This window comes from Xiphophorus couchianus, chromosome 23 (assembly GCF_001444195.1).
Source record: "Xiphophorus couchianus chromosome 23, X_couchianus-1.0, whole genome shotgun sequence".
NCBI lineage: Eukaryota > Metazoa > Chordata > Actinopteri > Cyprinodontiformes > Poeciliidae > Xiphophorus > Xiphophorus couchianus.
Window position 1 is genome coordinate 11,277,475 of NC_040250.1, and position 21,927 is coordinate 11,299,401.

Consider the following 21,927-nt stretch of genomic DNA (forward strand, 5'->3'; position numbering starts at 1 on the left):
TAGCTGAAGCCCAGATCTGAATCCCGCTGAGAATATGCATCAATATTTGCTCTTTCTTTGCAAAGGAGAATTGGGGGGGAAAAGCAGGTGGAGAAACAGCCTCCAAAACAAGCAGCTGTAGTTACTGTGAAAGATGTTTCATCAATATATCTGTTAAGTGGGATGGAATATAAATGTGCCCCTTTTGATTTTTACTTGAGACATTTATGTGTTAATCAGGCGATCTTTGATGTGTGAAAAGAAATACTCGACTGAGTGTAACTGTGGAGTGATACTGGGGAATAGCTTCAGTCTATAAATACAGGAATGTCCAAACATCACCCAGTTTAAAATAAGATTTAAAGACATTTCACTAAAAATGGCATTTAGTTGAAGGTTTGATGTATATCTCATGGTTGTATCTGTTGTATAATGTCTTTTTTTTGCTGTAGGAAAATGTCACTTGTAATTTCATCATGAGCTTAGTTAGGCATGTTAAAGACCAATGTTGAATGTTTTAACAAGTAGGATGCCTGATGGTTCCTTCAACATGATGAGACGGGAACAACTTTGATTTTGAGATACTTGGATAGAAATTAATAAGTTTACACTTCTTCCTACCCAATTTCAAACATAAACTGATATGTTAATGTTGTGAATAGAGTGATTGCTTATATTTTCTGTCTCTTAAGCTAATACAATAAATACAAAACGGAAACTACGTAAATACCTGCAGATATTCACAAAAAAGGTCCAGATGAGAATTTATTATAAAAACAAAACAACTAAGAAATTATAAAAACAAAATAAAAATAAACAGTGGATATACATAAGAACCAAAACAAATCTCTTACTGACTACTTTACGATCGTGAAACAAAATGTGTTTATTGGGATTTATGGCATAAAAATAGTATTTTATTTGCAGCAGCTGTTATCAAAAATGCCAACAGAAACACAATGTTTACATCAAAACTCCTGCAGCTCTCTTTTACTAATACTTCTTTTTAGTGGCTATATTAAAAAAAAGAAAAAAGTGATGGGAAATCTGTTTACTTTTCATTCACAGAATGAATAACAAGAAGTAAAACGCACAGCAAAGATTAGACGCCTTTAGCACCAAGTGTGTGTCAGGGTAACTGAGACGTCTGTGACTGAGATGTGGCCTCTCTGCTGACTGACAGTTAATTCTGATGCTGCCTCTTTATCTCAAAGCTCAGCTCGGCTGCACATTAGGCCTTTGATTGGTCTGAAATGCTCCGGTTCACTGGGAATTACTGAATAAACCGTGGAATGATGAGTGTGATCCGAACCATATGGGCATGGGGCAGCAGAAGGCATTCTGAGGGATTCCTTACTGATCCTCTGGTTTACACTCAGCCATCAGAGCAGAGTGCATAATAACATCCAGAGGGTTTCGATACTGACGGTCAATGAAGCACAAACAGTTTCAAAATGCCGACTGACTGCGAAAGTCTCTGAATAAGCAGAGTAAAAACAACACTGAGTGGGTGCGCTGCTCCACCGCTGTCTGAGGTCTCAGCGTTTGGCTCTCTTCGAAGGGGGCTCCTCTGATTTCTGTCCTCCCCGTGTTCGCACAGCAGGGGGGCTAGCCTCCAGTTTACGGCCCCCCTTGGCTGAACCCTGGGCCCTCGTCCCGCTGCAGGAGGGGAACAAGGACAGAGTGTAGGTACGTTTGTTAATTCAACGGTTATTTGTGAAGAAGTTGCTCAGTACGTATTACATGAATACAAACTGAAGACTTTCCACCAAAAATATGGACTGAAACAACAATAATAAGTTTTGCCGGAAACTAACTCCCTCAAAGAAGCCGTTTCAGATCGAGGGTAAACAAAGATAATTGTGACAAAAAAAATTTAATCTGCTCTAAATTAAGCAATAATTTTGCTTAATTTCTAAAGCAAAATTATTGCTGTAGAAATTAAAAATTAAGAAAAAAAAATCTTTAAAGACACAAAGAATCATATGATCAAAATGCATTTTACCATAAAAATACAATCTTTCCAATCACAACCAGAATCGTAAAGTTTCTTCAATGGCAAAAATTATTTTATGACTTTGTTGATGTGAGGAAATAAAGCTACTTTTAGTTTTAATGAAATATGTGGTTTTAATGCTGTGGTCTTCAATGTAGACTTAGTACTGCATAAAACATGCCTTATTACTGCGCATTCAATAGAAATAACACACAGCCTCTTTATTTCATGTTTTTATTTTAAACTTTTGTTCGAATACAAGTGATGTCCTAATAATGCCACTGCCCTGAACAAACTGTTATTTTGCATAAAATCCTGAACTTTGTATGCATTTCTGATGGAATGGTGTTATTCTACACCTTCTATGATAAATTTATTACATGTTAGATTCATAGTATTCTTTTTATTCTTTGAATAAAAAGAAAAAATAAATGTCAGACATCTTGATTGTAGCTAAATGGGTCTCGACTCCAGGATTATTGTAAAACTTTAATGTAAAAAATTATGACAAAAATAAAATAAATCAGGAAAAATATTGGAACAAAAAGGTTTTTTTTTTAAAAAGTATTGAACTTTTTAAATGATGTTTCTAAGCTGAACTTTAAGATGAATGTGTCAAATAATTGTTAAGATTAGCGGGTTTTTCCCTGAGAGAAAATTCAGGAAAAACTCAGAAGAAATCTTTTGGGGTTTTTTTTCTTGAAAAACAGGAATGGATAACTTCTTACTTGAAAGACTCCAAAAAGCATTAGAAAGCCGATCAAAAATTCGGCTCGTATTAAAGCGGGTTTAACCTGTTTTCCTACAGTTCACGGGACAGATTTATTCTTTTCATTCTGGGAACTAATAACGCTAGATTCCAGGAAAGCTTTTGAATAAAATGTTCTTTTTAGGGAGAAACGGCATCCGGTTGCAGTCACTTTTGGTCGCCTGCTCCTGAAAGCTCGTTGGTGCTGCTGAACCTCAATGAGACGAACTCACCGTGTGCCAGCTGTGGTCTCCTCTTTACCGCTCTGTCGACTCGCCCGGGTGGAGGGTTTACTTGGCTTGTTTCTGAGGAGCAATAAAACAAAATTATTGCTTTAGTGCTAAATCTTCCCTGCTCTCATTAAATGTGATGAAACGGCGTCAATGGGTTCTTCAGTCTGAAGATATTAAGACCTTCACTGATCAGATATTTGTGTACCACCACAGATGAACGGGCTCGTTTTTGCTTTAGCTCTTTCCAGCAGATTTAAGAAAAAGGACCCACAGCTGAGGCTGATCTTTACAGTTAACTTATTAGAGAAAACTTAAAATTACCTTTCAGCTTCGAGGCGAGCTGCAGACCGAGTCGTTGCTTTGGTTGCAGCTCCCTTCTCCCCGTCTTCTTCGTTGTCGCTTTCCTCCCCCTCTTCATCATTTTGCTCTTTTTCCTTCTCATCTGCTTTACTCTCCTTTTTAACTGTAGAAATAATGGTTAAAATTTTAATTTTAACATGCAAAAGTCATTTTATAGTTGTCTTGCAAATCATTTAACACAAACAGCTTAACTTTATCAAAGTTATTAGGCAAATCAAAGTAGAGATTTTGAAAAATCAAACCCAATTTTGTTTTTTGTTTTTTTGAGGGAGTGCAGGGATTACCTAAATAGAGTTAAAAAATATTTAAAATGTTTTGCTCTTTTATTTTTCTTCTTTATTAACCTGCATCGTCTGCGGTGGCTGCGGCGGCGGCGGCAGCTGCCTTTGGTGGCCGTCCCCTCCGTTTCTTTGGAGCTGCTTCTGGGTCTTGCTGCTCCGCAGACTGATCAAAAATAGATTTCCACATAAAAGAAGTAGTAATAACAGAATGTATTAAAATTTTCAGCTAAAAATAATAGGAAGTTTCTATTTCATTGCCAACATACATTATCTGGCTTCTTCTCACTGCAGTTTTGCTCTTTCACATCTTCTGAATGGCTCTGAGAGGTGGACAGTGCTGAAAAAAAACGTTTTATGTTTTATAAGGATTCATCCGTAACACCATAGTAACCAATCCATGCTAATAATCAGGTTGTTTATTTCTTTTTAATGATGAGCTTCTCACCTTCATTTTTGTCATCTTGTTCCTCACTTTGTTCTTGTTCATCCTCTGCCAGCCCCTGCTGAGCCTCAGCTTCCTGCAGAATTGAAAATTGGGGAAATTGAAAAGCAACAGCAGCAGTTTGGTCCAAAAGTAAAAAGAAAAAAAACTCTCTCACCTCTCCAGACTCCTCTGTTTCCACTGATCTCTTCCTCTTCACTCCTTGTTTACCTGGAATTTAAACATGGCCTACTGTATGATGTGCAATGGCAGACAAGCAAACTGTTCTTCACAAAAATCCTCTCATACAAAGATTTGCTAGTGGTTATAAAATAAACTTTTATAACCAAGAACTGCCAAAAAAAACTGCAAACTGACTTTTGAAGGTTTTTTGCAAAAAACTGCAAAAATCAACTGTTAATTTTTAAGTTTGGAGATGTTACAGATAATGTCTCTGAGCCATAAAAGCTAATTAATTTAAAACTGTATTTAATAACTGAATATTTGTCAAAATCATACAACGATAATAATTCTCACTGAGGTTTCTGACAGTATTGTTTATTTTTTTCTTCTCATATCAGAAGAATTGTGTTAATCTTAGATTTCTGAGGCTCAACAGCAAAAACTGTTTCTAAAGAAACAAGCTACTTTACATGTAAGTGAAATGTGGCATAAATTATCTTAAACGTTTTGGCTAGTTAAAGGGAAATCTAATATATTGCAGTGAACCTAATTTTGACTGTCATAGCTTTACATTGCTAGTTTGGATTGAGTCTAATAAATCATAATCAAATGAATTATCCTGAGAAATTAAATGTGTCATCTCAGCTCTGATATTTGACCAAATGACAACAAAGGCTTTTTTTGGAATCATATAAAGAATTCAGTTTGCTTTTACATTGATTGTGCTAAAGATTGCAATGTATAAACTATATTTTGCCATGTAAACTATAAATCTTTAGATTTTATTTTGAGTTATGCTTAAAATTAGTATAAAGAAAAGCTAAAGACATCAATATTTTATTGGAGGAATCATTTAGATTAATCAATAATCAAAACATTAAGATCAACAGATTAGATGGGTGAAAACAACTTGAATAATTAGACATTTCTAGTCTGTGGTCTGAGTAAAAGAAGTCCTGATTAGTTACAAAAAAATCAAGTTTTATGTCCCCAGGAACACAGTTTTCATTCTTCACACACAGCAACTTCAGCGCCTGCAGAAGCCCAGTTTGCTTTTCAGTCAGCCTGAATCCACACATTTCCACACAAGAGGAGGGAATACTTTCTAAAGTAAACACATTACAGCCATTTATTTTCTGGGATTTTGTACTGCTACCAGCGTTTCCTTCTCAACTCAAGAGCTTCACTTTGCCGAATAAACTAAAATTAGCCCCACTGTGATAGTAAAACAAACTCACGCGTGTCCCCGCTCTCCTGGGAGTCTGACTTTCCAGTAACTTCACGTTCGTCTGCAGCAGGAGAAGGCAGGCTGACTTCACTTTCGCTTTGATTACTTTTCTCTGCTTCACATTTATGTTCAGGGCTCTGAAAAAGGTTCAAAGTAAAACTTTTTTTAAGGAAATGAAAGTATTTGAAGTTTTGCAGTTCAAAAGTTAGTACATTTCTTATGCATTATGTGATTATGATGTGCAAAACACTTGCTATAAAAGCTGCAGCTCCACATAAATACATAATATTCTGAACCAACCTCTTCTTTTTCCGCTTCTTCGAGCGATGCTGTTTGACCAGCACTGTCCTCGGCTTTTGCTTCATTTTTCCCCTGATTATCTAGAGTTAAAAATTTAGACAAAAACATCAGAGAACAAAGAATCGAACTTTACCCAGTCCTTCCAGCATAGGTCAACCTGCTAACAGAGTCAGCTGCAACAGTTAAAAACACACAAAAACACTATCAGAGAGAAGAGATATCACGCTTCATTTTATCATTTCACTTCCTTATTATTGGGGCAAAGAATAGCACAGAATGATGGAGGCATTAATAAGAGAAATTACGGTACTGAATTTTAAACAATTTGTTTTTTAGGTCAGGAGAATCTCAAATATATATCTCATCATCAAAATTGTGTTTTTTTGTAATGTCATCATTTTTAAATTTGAAATATCTTCCTTATCAAACATGGCCGACCCACCATCTGTTGCCTCTTTAGCTACGGCTCCTGGACGTCTTCCTCTACGACCCGGCGTCTTCTCTGATCTCTCCGCTTCTTTTTGTTGCTCCTTCTCCAGCTGCTCGGCGTTTCTGGAAGATCGCCCTCTGCGAGGTGTTTTTACCTCCTGGTCACTTTCCTAATGATTTAAGATTTTATTGAAATACTTTAAGCCCAACGTTTTTTGAGAATAAAGCTAAAATCTGATCAAGGTTATACTTGCCTCAACAGACCGCTGTTCATCCTTTTCGTCCTTGGTGCCATCTACTGTGTGAAAAATAACAGCAGAACTTCACTATTTTGCTCACATTCACTGTTGACATTTTTATTTAGAGGAATTTTCTGTTGTGATGCATACAGTGATGCCCTTGTATTTCCCGTTGTTGGATTTTGTAACACACCGTGAGTCTCATTAGTGAGTAATGAGTCTCACTAAAATCTTCTGGATTTTAGTGAGTCTCATTACATTTGTTGTGAAACTAACATTTCAGAAAAAGATCATCATACAGCCTGTAGAGAACGGTGGTGTAGAGTGATGCTCTGTTAGAGTTGACATTTTCCAACGCTAACTTAAAGACACGTAGAATAATATTGCGATCTACCTCATTAGTATTAATTAATTTTCTATAATTAAAAAGGTTTCAAATGTGGCCAAAACAAAAGCTTTGGCATCTTAAAGGTTGATTAAAGTATAACAATATATGAAACTAAACGCACCACTTTTAACTGAAAGCTTTCTTTTACGTCCTCTTCTTCTTTCAGTCTTCTCTTCCTGTAAAACAAAATTGTTCCTGATGAAAGCTGAGTCACCAAACAAATATTTTCACTTAAAAATATTAAGCTGGATGTTAAACAGCACACCTTTTGTGACACATCTGAGCTCCTCCCATCTTCCTGACTGTCTGTGCTCGAGACATTACCTGCAAGATTCAGGCAGACAGCAAAACTAGATTAACTGCAAAAGGAAGAATATTTTGTGAGAGGAAGAGAAAATCACACTTACATATAGATGTTAGTAGAATAGAAAAATAAACATTTGACTCACTGATTTGTTTGACTAATTTGGCCTCTGAGTTTGTTTCTCTAGACTCAGTTTTGTCAGATATGTCAACTTCCATCTACACCAAGTGGAAGCAGAGAAATATAAATAAATTATAAAAATAATGAATGTGATTGGTTGTAGGGAACTTTAGAGCTAATAAAAAGACTATGACTTACCTTCTCCACATCACCTTCCTCTGGTGTCTTACTCTCAGATTCACCTACATAATAAAAGAAAATAATTCCTTACTATTTGTTTTATTTAAATAAAGAATGCATTTGATGAAACTGGAATAATTTTCTCTTATGATTATCAGTCCTTCTCTGGTTATTTTCACTATCCTCCTCCACCGTTTTAGCCTCAGTTTCAGCTATAAATGTATATAATTAAAAATAAGTGGCTAAACATAATTCTTTGACTCAATAAAAAAAGCATATTTGATGAAACCTTACACTGATCATCTTTTGTCTGGTTTTCCTCCTCTTCTCCCTTCACAGCCTAGAATTTAAAAGTTAATAAGTGTCAGAACTTATACTTGAAATAAACCAAACTAAGTTATATTTGTTTCACCGTAGCGTTGTTCTCTGCTCACCTCGTTGCTGGTTTCTAGGACTGCAACACTTTGTTCTTCTTGTTCTTTAGGACAAGACAAGGTTAAAACAACCAAATGGCAGCTGGAACATTCAAGTCAACATCAGTCTGTCAGCACTCACCAGTTTCACTGGGGATCTGGGAGATTTGCTGAGTGCAGTCAGAAGCCAAGCTCTCTCCTTTGCTGCTGGTGATTTCTCCCGTTTCTGGCTCAACAACAGGCAACAATGCTGATGGAAAAAAAAAAGGTTGTCAAACAGAAAGCATTTTTCAGAAGATCTAAATGACAAAAAAAAAAGTAAAATAAAAACCATGTTTAAGAATTTACCCTCATCTTTGTCTGCTGGTGCTGCTATTATTATTCTGTCTGCTGAAATCTCAGCAGCTTCCATTACTTCATCCTCAAAATGAGCTGGACTTTTTTCTGAAGTGGATTCATCCTCCTGTAGAGAAACACAGCCGTAGTTTTTCTCTGATAACAGTATTAATATCACTGAATGTTTAGGTGATTTTAGCATCTTTAATTACCGGCGGTGGAGCCGTCTCCGACATGTCCGACTCAATTGTGTCCATCTTGGATTCTGAGTGTTCTGAGTCATTTATAAACGGATGCAAGTTACAAGTAACTTTTCAGCAAGATATAAGAACTTGTTTTAAGTCAATAATTCTTTAATACTGACAAAAATGATCAGTTCCATTGGCAGATTTTTTTTTACTTATAGCATTAGAAAAATATCTTGTCAATATTTTTCAAATTGTATTCATTGACTACTTTATGGAATAAAAAAAAGGTACTTTGAGATTCAACGATTTGTTCATTTCTACAAACCTGCAGCAGTAAGTTGAGACGCAGATGATGAAGGTTCAGTGGGACTCATCTCAACCTGAGCTGCTGTTTGGACTTGAGAGACCAGCTTCTCTCTCTCAGCTTGCTGAGAGGCAGCCGATGCCGTCTCTGTTGCAGGACGCTCGGCTTCTGGTGCCGTCTGAACTGGAGAGAACTGGTTCTCATCCGCAGCTAGGTGTGATGCAGCTGGTAAATTTTCAGTTTCAGTGTGCTCAGTTAAAGGTGCTGTCTCCACTGGAGAGAGCTGCTGCTCCTCCTCCTCTTCTGCTGCAGCAGCAGTTTGTTGAGTTGCATCTGGTGTCGCTTCAGAGGCAGCAAACTCAGTTAAAGATGCAGTTTCCTCTGGAGACATTTGACTTTCCTCTTCATGTGCAACAGCTTGTTGAGGTGCATCCACTGAGTCTTCAGTTGCAACAGGCTCAGTTGAAGGTTCTGCCTCCACTGGAGAGGGCTGCTCCACCTCTTCTGTTTGTGGAGACGCAGCGGCCACGGCTTCAGTTACTGTGAGCTCAACTTCTGGTTCTGTTTGACCGGGAGAAAGCTGACTCTCCTCTTCAGCCGCAGCATCTTGTGGAAATGCTGTTGCTATGGTTTCATTGCCACTTGCTGCGTTTGGTGGATTCTCCTCCTCGCTTGTCGCAGTCTGGTGAGATGCGGTTAGCAAAGTTTCAGTGGGATGAAGCTGAACCTGCGGCACTACCTCCACTGGAGAGAGCTGCATCTCTTCTTCGCCTGATGCAGCTTGTTGAGATGCAGCAGTTTCAGGCTCAGTTTGAAGAGACGCTTCCTCTGGAGAGAAAAGAGCGTCTTCTTCTGCGGCGGCTGATTGCTGACTTGCTTGATTGAGCTCCACTGGAGTGAGCTGCTTCTCCTCCTCAGTTGCAGTCGTTTCAATCTGTTGTGGATCCGGCGAACGCCGCGGCGACTCCTCCCTCATGTCTTGGACAATGAGGGTGGATGAAACCGTGCTGTCAGGATCCATGGAGAGCAGCGTCAGAGCGGCCTCCTTCATCTTCATGTCGGCGTCCTGCAGCTCCATCTCAGGAGTCACTTCCTCTTTCAGGTCTGCAGTTGGAAGCCTGGCCTCGGCTGACGTACAGACGTCCATGAGCGCCAGGAGGGCGTCGGCCTCGGCCGGTACCCCCAACATCTCGCGGAGCCGTGACTCCGTTTCTCCCTCGGACGGCTCGGGGGTGATGTCACTTAAAGCGTCACAGGTGTCGTCTGAGAAGGATGCGGCGACCGTGGCGGCAACAGGATCAGACTCGGTGTTCGTGTCTTGTAGAGGATGTTGTTTCTTCGGTGGATCTTCCATCTCGACGGCTGAAGACTTGGCGGATTGATCAGAGGTTTCCAGTTCGTCGTCTTTCTGTGGTTTATCTTCTGGACTCTCGCCCTTCTTTTCTGGAACTTTGTCTTTCTTCTCCAGCTTCTTCTTAGAAATTTTAAGCTCTGGTTTCTCATGCGGGGCATCTTCAGACACTTTTTTCTGCTCTTTAGTGTTTCCATCTTTTTTCTTCTCTTTTGCTGCTTCAGGTTTACAGACAGCAGATCCTCCAGCGCTTCTGATGTCGGGACTTTGAGATTTCTTTTCCGTTTTCACTAAGAGGGAAGACTTTCCCTCTTCTTTGGATTTTACCTTTGGTTTTTCTGCACTCTTCTCTTTTTCTGCAGGCTTAACTTTTTTAGGATCCTTGTCAGCTTCAGTGTTTGGTTTCTGTGTCTTCTGGCTCTCTGCCTTACTCCGTTCTTTCTCACTGTCCAGCTTAGATTTGGGTCTGTCTCCTGGTCTGTCCTCAGAGTGACTCTTTGACCTTTTCAACCCTTCCTTGGAGTGTTTCTCTCTCTTCTTGGTGTCAGGGCCAGGCTCCTTGTCAGAGCGATCCTCAGAGGATCCTGCAGAATCTGGGCGAAGCAGCTGCTTCAGATCACTTTTAAAGGCAGATTTGTCCAATTTAGCTTTTTCCTTTTCTTTGCTCTTCTCTTTTTCTTTTATTTTCTCCTTCTCCACAGACCCTCCTTTTATCTTCCTGGCATCTTTAGCCCCTCCTTCATCAGTGCTGTCTTCTATCACCTTTCCTTCTCGAGTACTTCCAGAAGTTTTTTTCTCAGTTTTGACCTTAAGCTTCTTTTCGACTTTTTCTTCGGAGGAAACTTTAGCACTGCTGTCCTTCTGCAGAGGTTCATCCACCGGATGCTCAGATTTCTTCTCGTGTTTCTGTTTGAGCTTGGAACGTTCATCAGACTGACTGCGCTCCTTCTCCTTGCGTTCTTTGCGAGGCAGACGGTCAAATTTCCCAAACGAGCGATGCTTGAGTGCCTCTTGGGAGCCTTGTTCCAGATCCAGGATGAAGGAGTGAGTCTGGCTTTTGTCAGGAAGCTTCTTTGTGTCGCAGGAATCTTCGGAGACACCGCCACTCGTCCGCCCAAGCCGGTCGTCAGACGATGCAGACTCGGACAGATGTCTCACTAGTTTAGCTTGTGGGGTCTTTGAGGTTAAGGGTTTCACTTCCTGGATTTCAAAACAACAGAACAAAGTGGAGGTTTGTAACAGCTCACCCATCCAAATGACAAACATGTTTGATCCTCTTTCTGTTGGCATTCTCATACCACTTTCCTGGATATTTCTCCTGCTTCTCCTTTTTTCTTGCTCGAAACATCTCCCTCTTTTCTGGAAGACATTTTCAACATTTTGAAAGTTTAGAAATCCTCAAAAAACTTCTAAAGCGCTTGCTTTTTTTAGAAGTGGAGCTTCTAATAACACACCTTGAGTCTAGTTTCCTCTTCCTGTTGAGCGCCATTTTTTTCTCCAGGACCTTCTTCTCTTTGCGGGCTTCTTTTGCCTTGGGGCTCTCCACGCCAGCAGCGTCAGACCACTTTGCTTTTTTGCTGTCTGTTAAAGATAAAAACATGCTAAATGATGCCGTAGATTCACACTGCAAAGGGAAATTACAACATGGTATTCAACACTTTAAGACACCTGCAAAATATTTGAATTTAGCTCGTCTCAGTCACGCTCTGGTTGGAACGGAGTGCATCTGTGAACATCAATTTTCTAGTCTTCTCACAGATTCTTGGAGATAAAAGTCTGAACTTTGACTAGGGCATTCAGATGCATGAACAAGCTATGATATAACAAGGTGTTAGCTTTCTTCCACATGTTGTGTTTTCTGTTACATTGACAACACAAAAAATCTTACTAAGTATTTTTGGTCTAATTTCTAGTGCAAATATCCTAGAACACTTGAAATAAGACCAAAGTAACTTATAGTAACTGTTCAGCAAGATATAAGAGTTTGTGATAAGTCAATAATAACTTCATATTGATGAAAAGGTTCTAATTCAACTGGCAGATTTTTTGCACTTATAACATGGGGAAAACTCTCTTATAAGGCAAAGTATATGGAACTAGTTCTTTTCAATATTGAGGAATTATTTACTTACAACAAAGTAGTTTATATTATTTCAAGTGTACTAAGATGTTTGCACTAGAAACTAGACCAAAAATACTTAATAGGTCAAAACTTTCAATAAAAAATCAAAAACATGTATTATTTTCCTTCCACTTCATAGAAAATTTCACTACAATGCATTGAAGTTTGTAACTGGAGTGTGGCAAAGCATAAAAAGTTCAACTATTTAACTAGAAAATGTGGGAATGAAATAAAAAGTGTACAAGTAATTGTTGGGGGTAACATTGACCTAATTGAAGCCCTGGTTGAGGTTTAATTAGTTGGAAATAACAGACGTTCTAAAAAAAAAATCAATTTGTCTGTTTTGGTTGAAATTGTATGAAGAATGTTACTTTTATGCATCATTCCAAGACAAAGATCCAAATAAACACACCTTGCTCTTCAGCCTGCACAGCTTTCTGTTTGCGCTTCTCCTCCATCCGCTCTCTGTTCTGCTGCCTCTTCAGCAACCTTTCTTCTTTGTCTTTTGCCTGATAAATCAACAAATCCAAAATTTACATTTTCTTTGTGCGACCGTGCAGAAAATTTACTATCAACATAAAAAACAAAAGTTCTAGTCATTTAAACCACATTTTTGTGAACTCACAGCAGATCTGCGACGCTCCTCCACAGTAACCTCATCATCCGAGTCACTATAGTAACGAGAGTAGAGGAAGGGTTTGTGGACATATGCTTTACGGCGGGGTTTACGTTCCCTGTCTTCGCCTTCCGCTTCCTCACTGGTGTGTTTCCTCTCCGCTTTCTCATCGTCATCTGCAGATAAATCAATATCAAACTAGAACAAAAAAAAAGCTCTAACTCTGACTTTGATTCTTTATAAAAAGTTTAAAATAATTGTAGCAACAATGAAAAACTGGAGGCAAAGACCATCTGACGGAAGCTGGCCCTCTTCGGAAGAATCGGAGAGCTGCTCCTCCACGTCACTTTCCTCCTCGAAAGAGGAAAGGTCGCTGGTGTGGACGGAGCTCACCGTGATGTCACTCAGGCCTTCGAGGTCTGAGTCCTCCAAAGAGTATTCTGCAAACCAAATAAATACAATCGTTTCAAATCTTTGTTTAGCCTGAAAAAACATATTGGTTTATGGACTACTGATCTCGTTCTTTTGGTCCTCATCCATATCTCATGACCAGAGGTAGGAGCGGCAGCAAAGATTTTTGACCCACCTCTTCCTTCCTTACAATAACTGAACTCGGGCCCACATTACTGCAGATCAGCCACAGATATATCTATCTACCTACTTGGTTCATAAGAATGGTTACCTTGGAATAAGGCACCAAGGTTTATAAACCCCTCCAGGAAGAGACTGTAATATTTCTATCATTTCAAAAACAAGAATATAAACGATATCTTAGAAATAAAATAGTAGGAAAATAGCTAGATTTGATAATAAATTATTTTCTTTTCTTTAACTTTCCAAAACTAATCAATGAATGAACACATTTAAAATATAAGACTTAAAAATTATGTCCAAAACTTTTATGTTTACAGTGGAAACACCCTTCTTAAAAAAAATCAAGTCTGATTCAAAATGAAATGCTTTATTAAGAACTTCGATTCAAAAACAAGAAGATAAATATCTCTACTAACACAAATGCACTGTACTCAGTGAATTATGCAGCTGTTTGTTCATAAAACATAAAAATAAAAAATAGCTCACCCTCTTTTATCCGCTCTCTGGCTTTCTGCTTGGCTTGACTAGTAGATTTCACTGCCTCATCATCAGACTTGTCATCTGAGACCTTCCCACTCACTTTGCTTGTAGGTTTTTCTTTCTTTTCCTCTGCTTGCGCCGGAGCTCCTGCTTCCTCCTCTTCAGTTTTAACCTCCTCTTTTACTTCCATCTGCTCTTCTAAGCTTTCTGTCTTCACTTCTGCTGTTTGGATTTCTCCTACCACTGCCTCCTCCAGTGACCTTCCTTCCTGGCTATCGTCACTTTCTTCAACAACCTCCATGTCTTGCTCGTTCTCCTCCACCAGCTCCATGGGTTCATCCAGAACTTGGATTTTACCGCCTCTTTCGGCTGCTGAGCTGGTCCTGACGTTTGCCTCCTGATTAAGAGAAGTTATGGTATCCAGGATGGACATGGCGTTGCTGCTGGGAGTTGAAGCTGATGATGAAGCTGTGGACAAATCAATATGTGTTTAAGATAATTTCTGAATTTTGTAGTAGAATAAACAGAAAGACATTATTCTGCAGTCATAGAAAGCATCAAGGGAATATATGAAACGTTACATACGTTGTTCAGGAACGCTGCTGTCCGTCTTGATCTCTGCTGGTGTCAGAGGAAGTGGCGGCTCCTCGGAGCAGCTGCCCGGAGACAGAAATTCACGGACCACCCTCTCCACCTGCGGCCTGAAGATGTGATTAACTTTGGGATCAACCACCTGGGCCACAATCCTGTCCACCCCCTGCTCCAGCATTCCAGATCTGTGAGGGAAACAAATACAAAAAGTGTCAGAAAATCATATATACACATGTACCGGTAACTGAAACCAGATATTAACAAAGATTCCATTTTTAAAAAATAAAATAAAAACTACACACCACTGCTCTTTTTTCACTGTCTGAGATTAAACCAGACAAAAGTGTTCCTGTTTTAAATCATCTAAATTATTTTGATTTCTTAAATGCTAGAACTAATTTTCTTCTCATTACGCCACTTTGTGACTAATTTAGTGTTATGCAAAGGAAGACACAATGGCTCTTGAGATGTTGCTTCAATACTTTTGCATAATATTCTTTTCTTATGCTGCTGTCTGTTTTAACTTTCTTTGCTGTGGATAATGACACTCTTAGCAGCTTCAGCCAGGATTTTCAAGAGGTCTTTTCCTTTTGTCCTGTAAAAAACAAGTGTATTCTTTGAACATAGTAGCCATCACCTCCTGCCTGAACAGCAACGTGTCCATTCTTATGTGGTTTATACTTTCAGATAAACGTGGCACTTTAAGGAAAATTGTGTCGAGTAATCTTAGTGTATGTACCGGCATGTTTCTGACCTTGAAGAAGTAATAAAAGTGACTAAAACGTTCTGGCATGTGTTTATGGTAAATATCTGGCTTCAAAAGTACTGATTATTAAGAAGACAGTGGGTTTTTTTTTTAAAAAAGATATAAGAAAAATATACAGTTTTCCCCTTACTGCAGGACGAGCTGCCGGATGTTGTTTCGCAACTGGTTTTTGTTCAGATGAGGGCTCCATGTGTGATTAGAGAGGTGATTGGAGACAAAGTTGTCCACTCTTTGTTTCAGGTTCAGGTAAGCTGGCTGCAAAACATCAATCACAAGTATTTCGCAAATATCTACTCAGAGACAAACAAAAAGCTACAAAGTCCTCTACAAAGTGGGCATGTTGACAACGGTTGCTTGAGGACCCCAAGAAACTCGTTGTCACAAGTACGGTGTGACAAGGTGGTTTGTGCTGTAAGGATTTAATAATCTCGTATTTTTCATTTACAACAAATTTAGATTCAAATTAAATTGCAGACTCATTTTGAAACAAATCCAATGAGGGGAAAAATAGCTCACATTGGGGAACTCACAAAACATAGTTAGTAAACATGCTACGGATTGAAAATACTAATAAAACACGACACAACATCTACTTAAACTATAATCTTTTCATGAGCAGTATAAACACTGATACAGAGGAAGTTGTGATTTCGACCGTTACCTTTGTATCAACGTCTGCTAGACAGTCCCTCCTGAACTGGTCGAAGAGTCCCTGTGTTTTTAAATGACTGACGATCATTGAGACCAGCTGCGGGTCCCCCGGAGGCAAACCAGCCATGTTTCGGTGAAACCTGGCTTTATTTTATGGGTTAAAATAGGACAGAAATTGAATAAACATCAGGGGATGTCCCACTTTAAGAGCACAAGCTATCTGTTTGGGGATGTGACGTCCACGAGAAGAAAAGCGCTTCGAGAATGAGCCGGAAGAACTTGGTAATGGTTTTTTCCCCACCAAAATAAAAGTCTAATATTCAGATAAAGAACAAAATTCAAAACTTTTGAAGGATCCTTTAAAGATTTTTTTCTTTATTTAGTACGTTTTTGTTAATGGTACTACTGTCTATTACAAACTGTGTTGAATGTAACACTAAGGTTTAAAAGCCATCGTTTTTATTTGTATGACTTTTCAGACATTCAATAAAGCAGTGCGGATCAGAGCTATAATCGATTCTATCGAAGTATCCAAAAGCCTCTTTAACCTCTCCTTTGTGGAGCTGAATATCGCAAATGTACTAAAAGGGCATTGTCTCTTAATGACGACTAAAACTTCAGTGAAGCTATGCTTCACTTCTAATTTATCACTCATCCACTTTAAATGTTTTTTTTTTTGATGATTGTTAATGTAACAACGTCTTTACCGTTGTGGAAATATTTTTTTCTGCTGTCAATGTGTATGTTTTAAACCCAGAGCGCCCCCAAGTGGCGACAAATTCTGTCTACTAATAAAAGAAAAGAAGGTATGTTTCAGTAAATTAATTCAATTCTGAGAAGCCAGCAACCAAGTTAGAAAGTAAATTTGCCCCATTTCAACAGCGGTACGTTAAATACTGTTTTGATAAAAGTGTACTATTCTTGGCTAATAAATGGGTTTTACAGTTGACTTAACAGAGCGTCAAACAGCAAAACACTCATGCGTGAAAATATTTGAAGAAAAATTAAAATTCTAGCAAAATTATATCCTCGACCCTTTTAGTTTTAATCGAAGGGGACAAAAATTAATTGGCAGCGGTGGGATTCGAACCCACGCCCCCGAAGAGACTGGAGCCTTAATCCAGCGCCTTAGACCGCTCGGCCACGCTACCTCATGGTCTACAGCCGCGAAAAACTGCTGTCATGAATAGCCGTAGGACAATTGATGACTGCCGGCACGTGTCTATAATTACTGTCACTAATAGTACTAAACTTTATTTGGAACTGCTATATTAAATACAAAGCTCAAAGTTGATTAACATATTTAAGCACAAAAACAAAAGAAATCTGTTAACCTTTACATGTGTTGCAAAGGCACACGTAAAGGTGTCTGTGCCATTTAAAAAGAAAAACATCTTTTTACATAGTACAAACTTGTTTAATGTAAAGAATATAATTTTAAGGACTTTAACGGGAGATAAAATAATGCATGCTTTCCAATCTGAGCTACAAAAACCCCACCTTGATCTGGAGAAAATACTTGCATGAGCCAATAGTAATAATAGCAGTACTTGTTATTAAAAGGCAGTATACAACATCTTAAAAGCAATACACTGAACAACTAAACCACCAATGTAAATAGTAGAAATACCAACAAAAAAAAATCTGTATTAAAAAAAGTTGTTACATTTGCAAACAATAGGTGCAATTTAATCAATTACAATAAACATGCATTTTCACTTAGAAGCAAAAGAAGTGAACCTTAATTTTAAAAACCCTTATTGAAAGGTTTCAGCTAAATGAGGCAGATATCCACTGCTTATCAGTATAATGTATCCCCAGTTACAAAATGCGCCGGAATCATGGCAGTGATAAGACTAGTGCAGAGTCTTTTGAAGGACAGTAAAAAACATTCAGAAAACAGGCCACAGGTTAGGGAGTTCAGGGCTTCTTCACAGGGCAGGTGGGTGGAAGGAGTCTGTGTGAGTTGGCCTTCACCCATGGGTGGTCAATAACATTCTGAAGAGGCAGACGGTCTATGGGGTTGTGGCGGAGCAGCTTTGAGATCAGGTCCCGTCCACCATCAGAGATGACTTTGGCCAAGTTCAGATCCACCTGAGAAGAAAAAAAAGAAGAAGAAAAAAACTGATCAACATGGTGAAAAATACCTAGGTTTTCATTTATTTCACAACAAGGTATTTAAAACTAATACTGTCATACAACATATATTTAACAGGAAGTAGAATTGTCATTTTTTAAATAAAGACACATTTTAAATTTGAAAGTACCACATTACCATAATTAGTTTACTCAAGGTTATATTGTAATAACCTTATACAGAATCATTCATACTTTGAAGCCAAATATAGCAAAATGTCTTCTTGAAGCACTTAATTTACCAAAGTAACCAGACTTTTTTGTGCACAACTACTGAATTCAGCAGTCTAAATTTGTTATACCTGCAAAGAAACACAAACCTTCGTAATCCTCTTGTACGTTTCTGTATGACTCGCTGTTTCAAAGGGCGGGTTGCCAACTAAGCATTCGTAGCATAGGACTCCGATGCACCATAAGTCCACTTTCTCGCTGTGAGTGTGTCCCTCAATCATCTCAGGAGGAAGGTAATCCAATGTCCCGCACATGGTGCGACGTCTGTAAGGAGAGTTAAGAGCATGAAGAGCTAAAATAAGTTACTTTAAGGGGCAGCATAATCCAACAGTTCTCAGAAATGTTAGATTCTTACCTTAGAGAAGGTGCATGGACAGACCAACCAAAGTCAGCTATTTTCAGTTCTCCACGATAACCAAGAAGTAGATTCTCTGGCTTAATGTCACGATGGATCACTTTCCTCTCATGGCAGTACATCAGCGCGTCAGATATCTCCTCCATGTACTGGAATTTTAAATTAACATTTGATTAATGCATTGAAACAAATATACAAGGAATTGAAGACAACGTCTTCTGTTTTTCTTTTTTAAAATCAGCTTTTACCGTTGCAGTGCGCTGATCATCAAACCGTCCATACTTCTGGAGTTCTTTGTACATTTCTCCACGTGGAGCATACTCCAGCATCAAGAAAACCCTCTTGCGATCATGGAAATAATTGTAGAAACGCAGGATGTTTGGGTGTCTAAGAGAAAAAAAAAACTGAATAAACATACTTAACGTGTAAAAATGGTCAAATAAGATATGCCCTTAAAGTAAAAAGAATGGTAAAACAAGAATCTGTCACTGTTATCCACTCAGTCCAACTCGAAAACCTGTTTCAAATTACAACCACGCACTTCAGTGTTTTCTGACATTTTATGTGCAGTTGTACTATAATATATCCATATTCAGAAAATAGATAAAACAGAACTCTGTAAAATGCCCATGGCTTTAGATACTGCTTCATAAGCTAGCCCATCTTAAAACTTCAAGAGACGTTTGCACCGAATAAGAGTAGAGGAAGACGAATAACGCACACTTCATCAACATAATTTCAAAAGGAAAAAAAAAAGAAGAAAAAATTAAACTTTATGTATAATTTGCCCTCCACTTGAAGTTTATACTCTATTTCGTATCGGTCTCTCTAAATTATAACAAAAATACATAAAATGTGGTAAAAGCATGACTGACTTTGCAAGCTTTATACTGAAGAAAACTTACACTTAATTGTAGTCATAATTTTTACCTAAAATGTTTCCAGTATAGTCAAATAACCATCACAAAGATAGTGTTTTACTACAAAATTAAACTCGATAACTAATCTTAAGTGGTGCAACCAATATCTTATAGGTTTGCATTAGTGATGTGATAAATATTTACACAAATACATTCAAAGATAATATTCTAATCTTTGTTGTGACCATTTATAAGTTTGAGCTGTCCAAAAGTGCTAGAAAAATCACTTATATAATTTACACAAAATACAATAAGTCTAACAGAAACGAAATATGACAAAACCTGAATTACTAACTTCAGATGTGATTGAATTTCAATTTCTCTCCTCAGTTGATGCTCCACACCTTCCTTTTCCATCTGGGACTTAAACAACACCTTCAGCGCCACAACAAATTGGTGCTTCTTCTCCTTTGCGAGGTAGACATTGCCAAACTTGCCCTTTCCAAGAGGTCGACCAATGTCGAAGTTGTCAATTGTAAGTTTCCTGATATAAATTAGCAAAATGTTTATCATCATAAAGCAAAATAAACAGATAAGATGCTTTTTTAAATGAACTTACCTTGGTGGTGAAACTGAAGATGAACTGGCACATTCTCTCCCAGGACCTTAAAGCAATAAATCATGAAAAACTACTACAGACGTGAGTTTATGCAAATCTGATTTAGCACATATAAGGAAAGGCTTACCTGTAACATAACTTTTCTCTGAATCAACTTTGGGCTTCACAAGAACACGTTGTGGTCCAGTCACACTCAGGGGTGCAAACTGAAATTCAGAGTAAAAAGATAACAGGGTACAATCATACCTTACAACAAAAGTTATTACTTCAACCCATATTGAATCCCATGTTTCAACAATGAAGGTTGAGCTTAACTTTTTTTTTTAATGGAGAATTACCACTAACCTGTCTTTGAAGACCCCTGGGCTCATGATTTTCCTTATTCTGTAAACAAAGGAAAAAAGGATCAGATTCTACTGGTCCCCGATTCTGAAGAAATTTACCTTAATACATATTTGAGTGCCGAGTCAAATCCATCTACAGCTAAAATTTTCCACTTTTTGATTTTTTTCACCAATATAGGGGTTTTAGTAAATGTCAGGATTGTATTACGTTGGAAATTACTGGCAAAATGTTGTTAGTACGATCCAGCCTATTTAAACAAAGATTTACTTTAAAAACTTTGAAGAACGCTGACGTTTAAGTTAATATTTCAGACTCCAGAGTTTACTTTAATCACCACTTTACATCATGTTTGCTCATTTATATAAAGTGTAGCTGAAAATAGGTCACTTTATGTGTACAATGTGGCCTCCTGCTAACGTGATTTGTTTGAAGACACGAAGCTAAAATTAGCTAAAGACTGCCTCAACAACATATTCCGAAAAGCTGTCCAAAAAAACGAAAATTATATCGACTTGCATCTAATTATTGATGTAAAAACGTAATAATTACCTGCATTTCAGAAACAAATAAAGGTTTTAATTTTAAAACCGTTGAGAGTCCAACTTTGACTTTACAACCACTCAGGCCGCCAACGTTTTCAAAATGTCTGTTTGCTCGCATAGGATTTGTTAGTCATTTTGTACACAAATCCATCCCATTGGTTGGAACAGCTAGAGGAAGGAAGTGCGTGATTGGTCCGTAATATCATTTGTCCCGCCCTAAGTTGTGCTCGCATGCTGTATGGGAAGGAGGTGGAGTTGTTGGGGTTAGAGCGACGACGTTAAACCGTTTTGATTGGACAAATCCTTCCCCTTTCGTTTTAAATATTCGGTTGTACTCTCCTAGTGGTTGTACTCCTGCAGTAAATTTAGTTTTAATTTGGATATTTTACAGATATTGTCTCTGTGATTCACTAGAGGCAGCAATGGCTTATCGTGCCAAGCTTGTCACGACGCCGGTTAGAGAGACCTGTGTACTCGCTCCAGAAAGTGTTTGTTTTGGATTAGGGACCTTCAACACATTAGAGTTGGTCGAAATATGTAAACAAAAAGACCTTCCAAAATTTATAGCTTTCACGTGACCTATACACTAAGAATCAATGCAGAATTGTGTTACTACACTACAGCAATGAGGCACGCTTGATTTAATTAAATTATCCTTTATTTTATATTAATATTTGTACGGATTATTCTTTAACAGCTGCGAGCTTCATGTGACCAAGACTTCAAATTGAGTTACTATGCTGAACAAATGAGATCCACAAATTTCTGTTCATTTTAATTCATTTCTTTCTTAATGTCAAAATGTTATAAGGAAATCATTGATATTATATTTCAAATAGCTTTCGAAGTGGCTAAATTTCTATGTTAGACTGATTGAACACGTTTATTTTTATTACAATAAATTGTATGCTGAGAAGAGTGGAATTATCTTTTTTTTTTTAAATGGCGGTTGTTGTGGATGTTTTCTTCTGCTTAAAAATAAAAAATCAGCACTTAAAAATTGTGTTGCATTTGCTCTTGTAATGTTTGTCAGGTGTT

The 21,927-nt window shown here is 38.0% G+C and overlaps 2 protein-coding genes and 1 non-coding gene across 4 annotated transcripts; all 3 read right to left on the reverse strand.

The window, feature by feature from the left end:
• Nucleotides 1-840: 840 nt before the first annotated feature.
• bod1l1 (biorientation of chromosomes in cell division 1-like 1) lies at nt 841-16,051 on the reverse strand. Of its 2 annotated transcripts, none has more exons than XM_028008222.1 (31): nt 15,812-16,051; nt 15,281-15,405; nt 14,379-14,569; nt 13,800-14,261; nt 13,010-13,159; nt 12,729-12,895; nt 12,516-12,612; nt 11,436-11,562; nt 11,280-11,340; nt 8,652-11,181; nt 8,351-8,412; nt 8,151-8,265; nt 7,945-8,052; nt 7,824-7,867; nt 7,684-7,729; nt 7,539-7,601; nt 7,408-7,451; nt 7,235-7,307; nt 7,051-7,109; nt 6,907-6,961; nt 6,413-6,453; nt 6,172-6,328; nt 5,730-5,809; nt 5,440-5,566; nt 4,197-4,249; nt 4,043-4,115; nt 3,864-3,934; nt 3,661-3,760; nt 3,278-3,419; nt 2,957-3,028; nt 841-1,638 (listed from the first exon to the last, which is right to left on the reverse strand). In XM_028008222.1, exons 1-31 carry the CDS (start codon nt 15,926-15,928, stop codon nt 1,518-1,520), a joined length of 5,733 nt encoding a protein of 1,910 aa, XP_027864023.1. In that variant the 5' UTR covers nt 15,929-16,051; the 3' UTR covers nt 841-1,517. The 2 variants fall into 2 exon arrangements, with proteins under 2 accessions (XP_027864023.1, XP_027864022.1); XM_028008221.1 differs by having other exon boundaries at nt 6,413-6,456.
• Nucleotides 16,052-16,870: 819 nt separating this feature from the next.
• On the reverse strand, nt 16,871-16,952 carry trnal-aag (transfer RNA leucine (anticodon AAG)). Its single transcript has one exon. It is a non-coding gene; the product is annotated as a tRNA-Leu (tRNA).
• A 77-nt stretch (nt 16,953-17,029) lies between these two features.
• aurkb (aurora kinase B) lies at nt 17,030-21,035 on the reverse strand. The gene is made up of 9 exons (XM_028008226.1): nt 20,897-21,035; nt 20,348-20,386; nt 20,130-20,208; nt 20,003-20,048; nt 19,739-19,927; nt 18,772-18,910; nt 18,524-18,672; nt 18,258-18,432; nt 17,030-17,895 (listed from the first exon to the last, which is right to left on the reverse strand). Exons 1-9 carry the CDS (start codon nt 21,005-21,007, stop codon nt 17,722-17,724), a joined length of 1,101 nt encoding a protein of 366 aa, XP_027864027.1. The 5' UTR covers nt 21,008-21,035; the 3' UTR covers nt 17,030-17,721.
• Nucleotides 21,036-21,927: the final 892 nt, after the last annotated feature.

Bases quoted from the DNA above. Each gene is read 5' to 3' on its own strand.
- bod1l1 (XM_028008221.1), bottom strand. From the start codon at position 15,928: ATGGCTGGTTTGCCTCCGGGGGACCCGCAGCTGGTCTCAATGATCGTC. The intron at 7,868-7,944 runs GTGAGTGCTGAC...CTTGTCCTAAAG, and splicing joins CCAGATCCCCAGTGAAACTG to AACAAGAAGAACAAAGTGTT. The intron at 4,116-4,196 runs GTGAGAGAGTTT...TCAATTCTGCAG, and splicing joins AAACAGAGGAGTCTGGAGAG to GAAGCTGAGGCTCAGCAGGG.
- aurkb (XM_028008226.1), bottom strand. From the start codon at position 21,007: ATGCGAGCAAACAGACATTTTGAAAACGTTGGCGGCCTGAGTGGTTGT. The intron at 20,387-20,896 runs GTAATTATTACG...CTTTGTTTACAG, and splicing joins TATTTGTTTCTGAAATGCAG to AATAAGGAAAATCATGAGCC. The intron at 20,209-20,347 runs GTTAGTGGTAAT...TCTGAATTTCAG, and splicing joins CCAGGGGTCTTCAAAGACAG to TTTGCACCCCTGAGTGTGAC.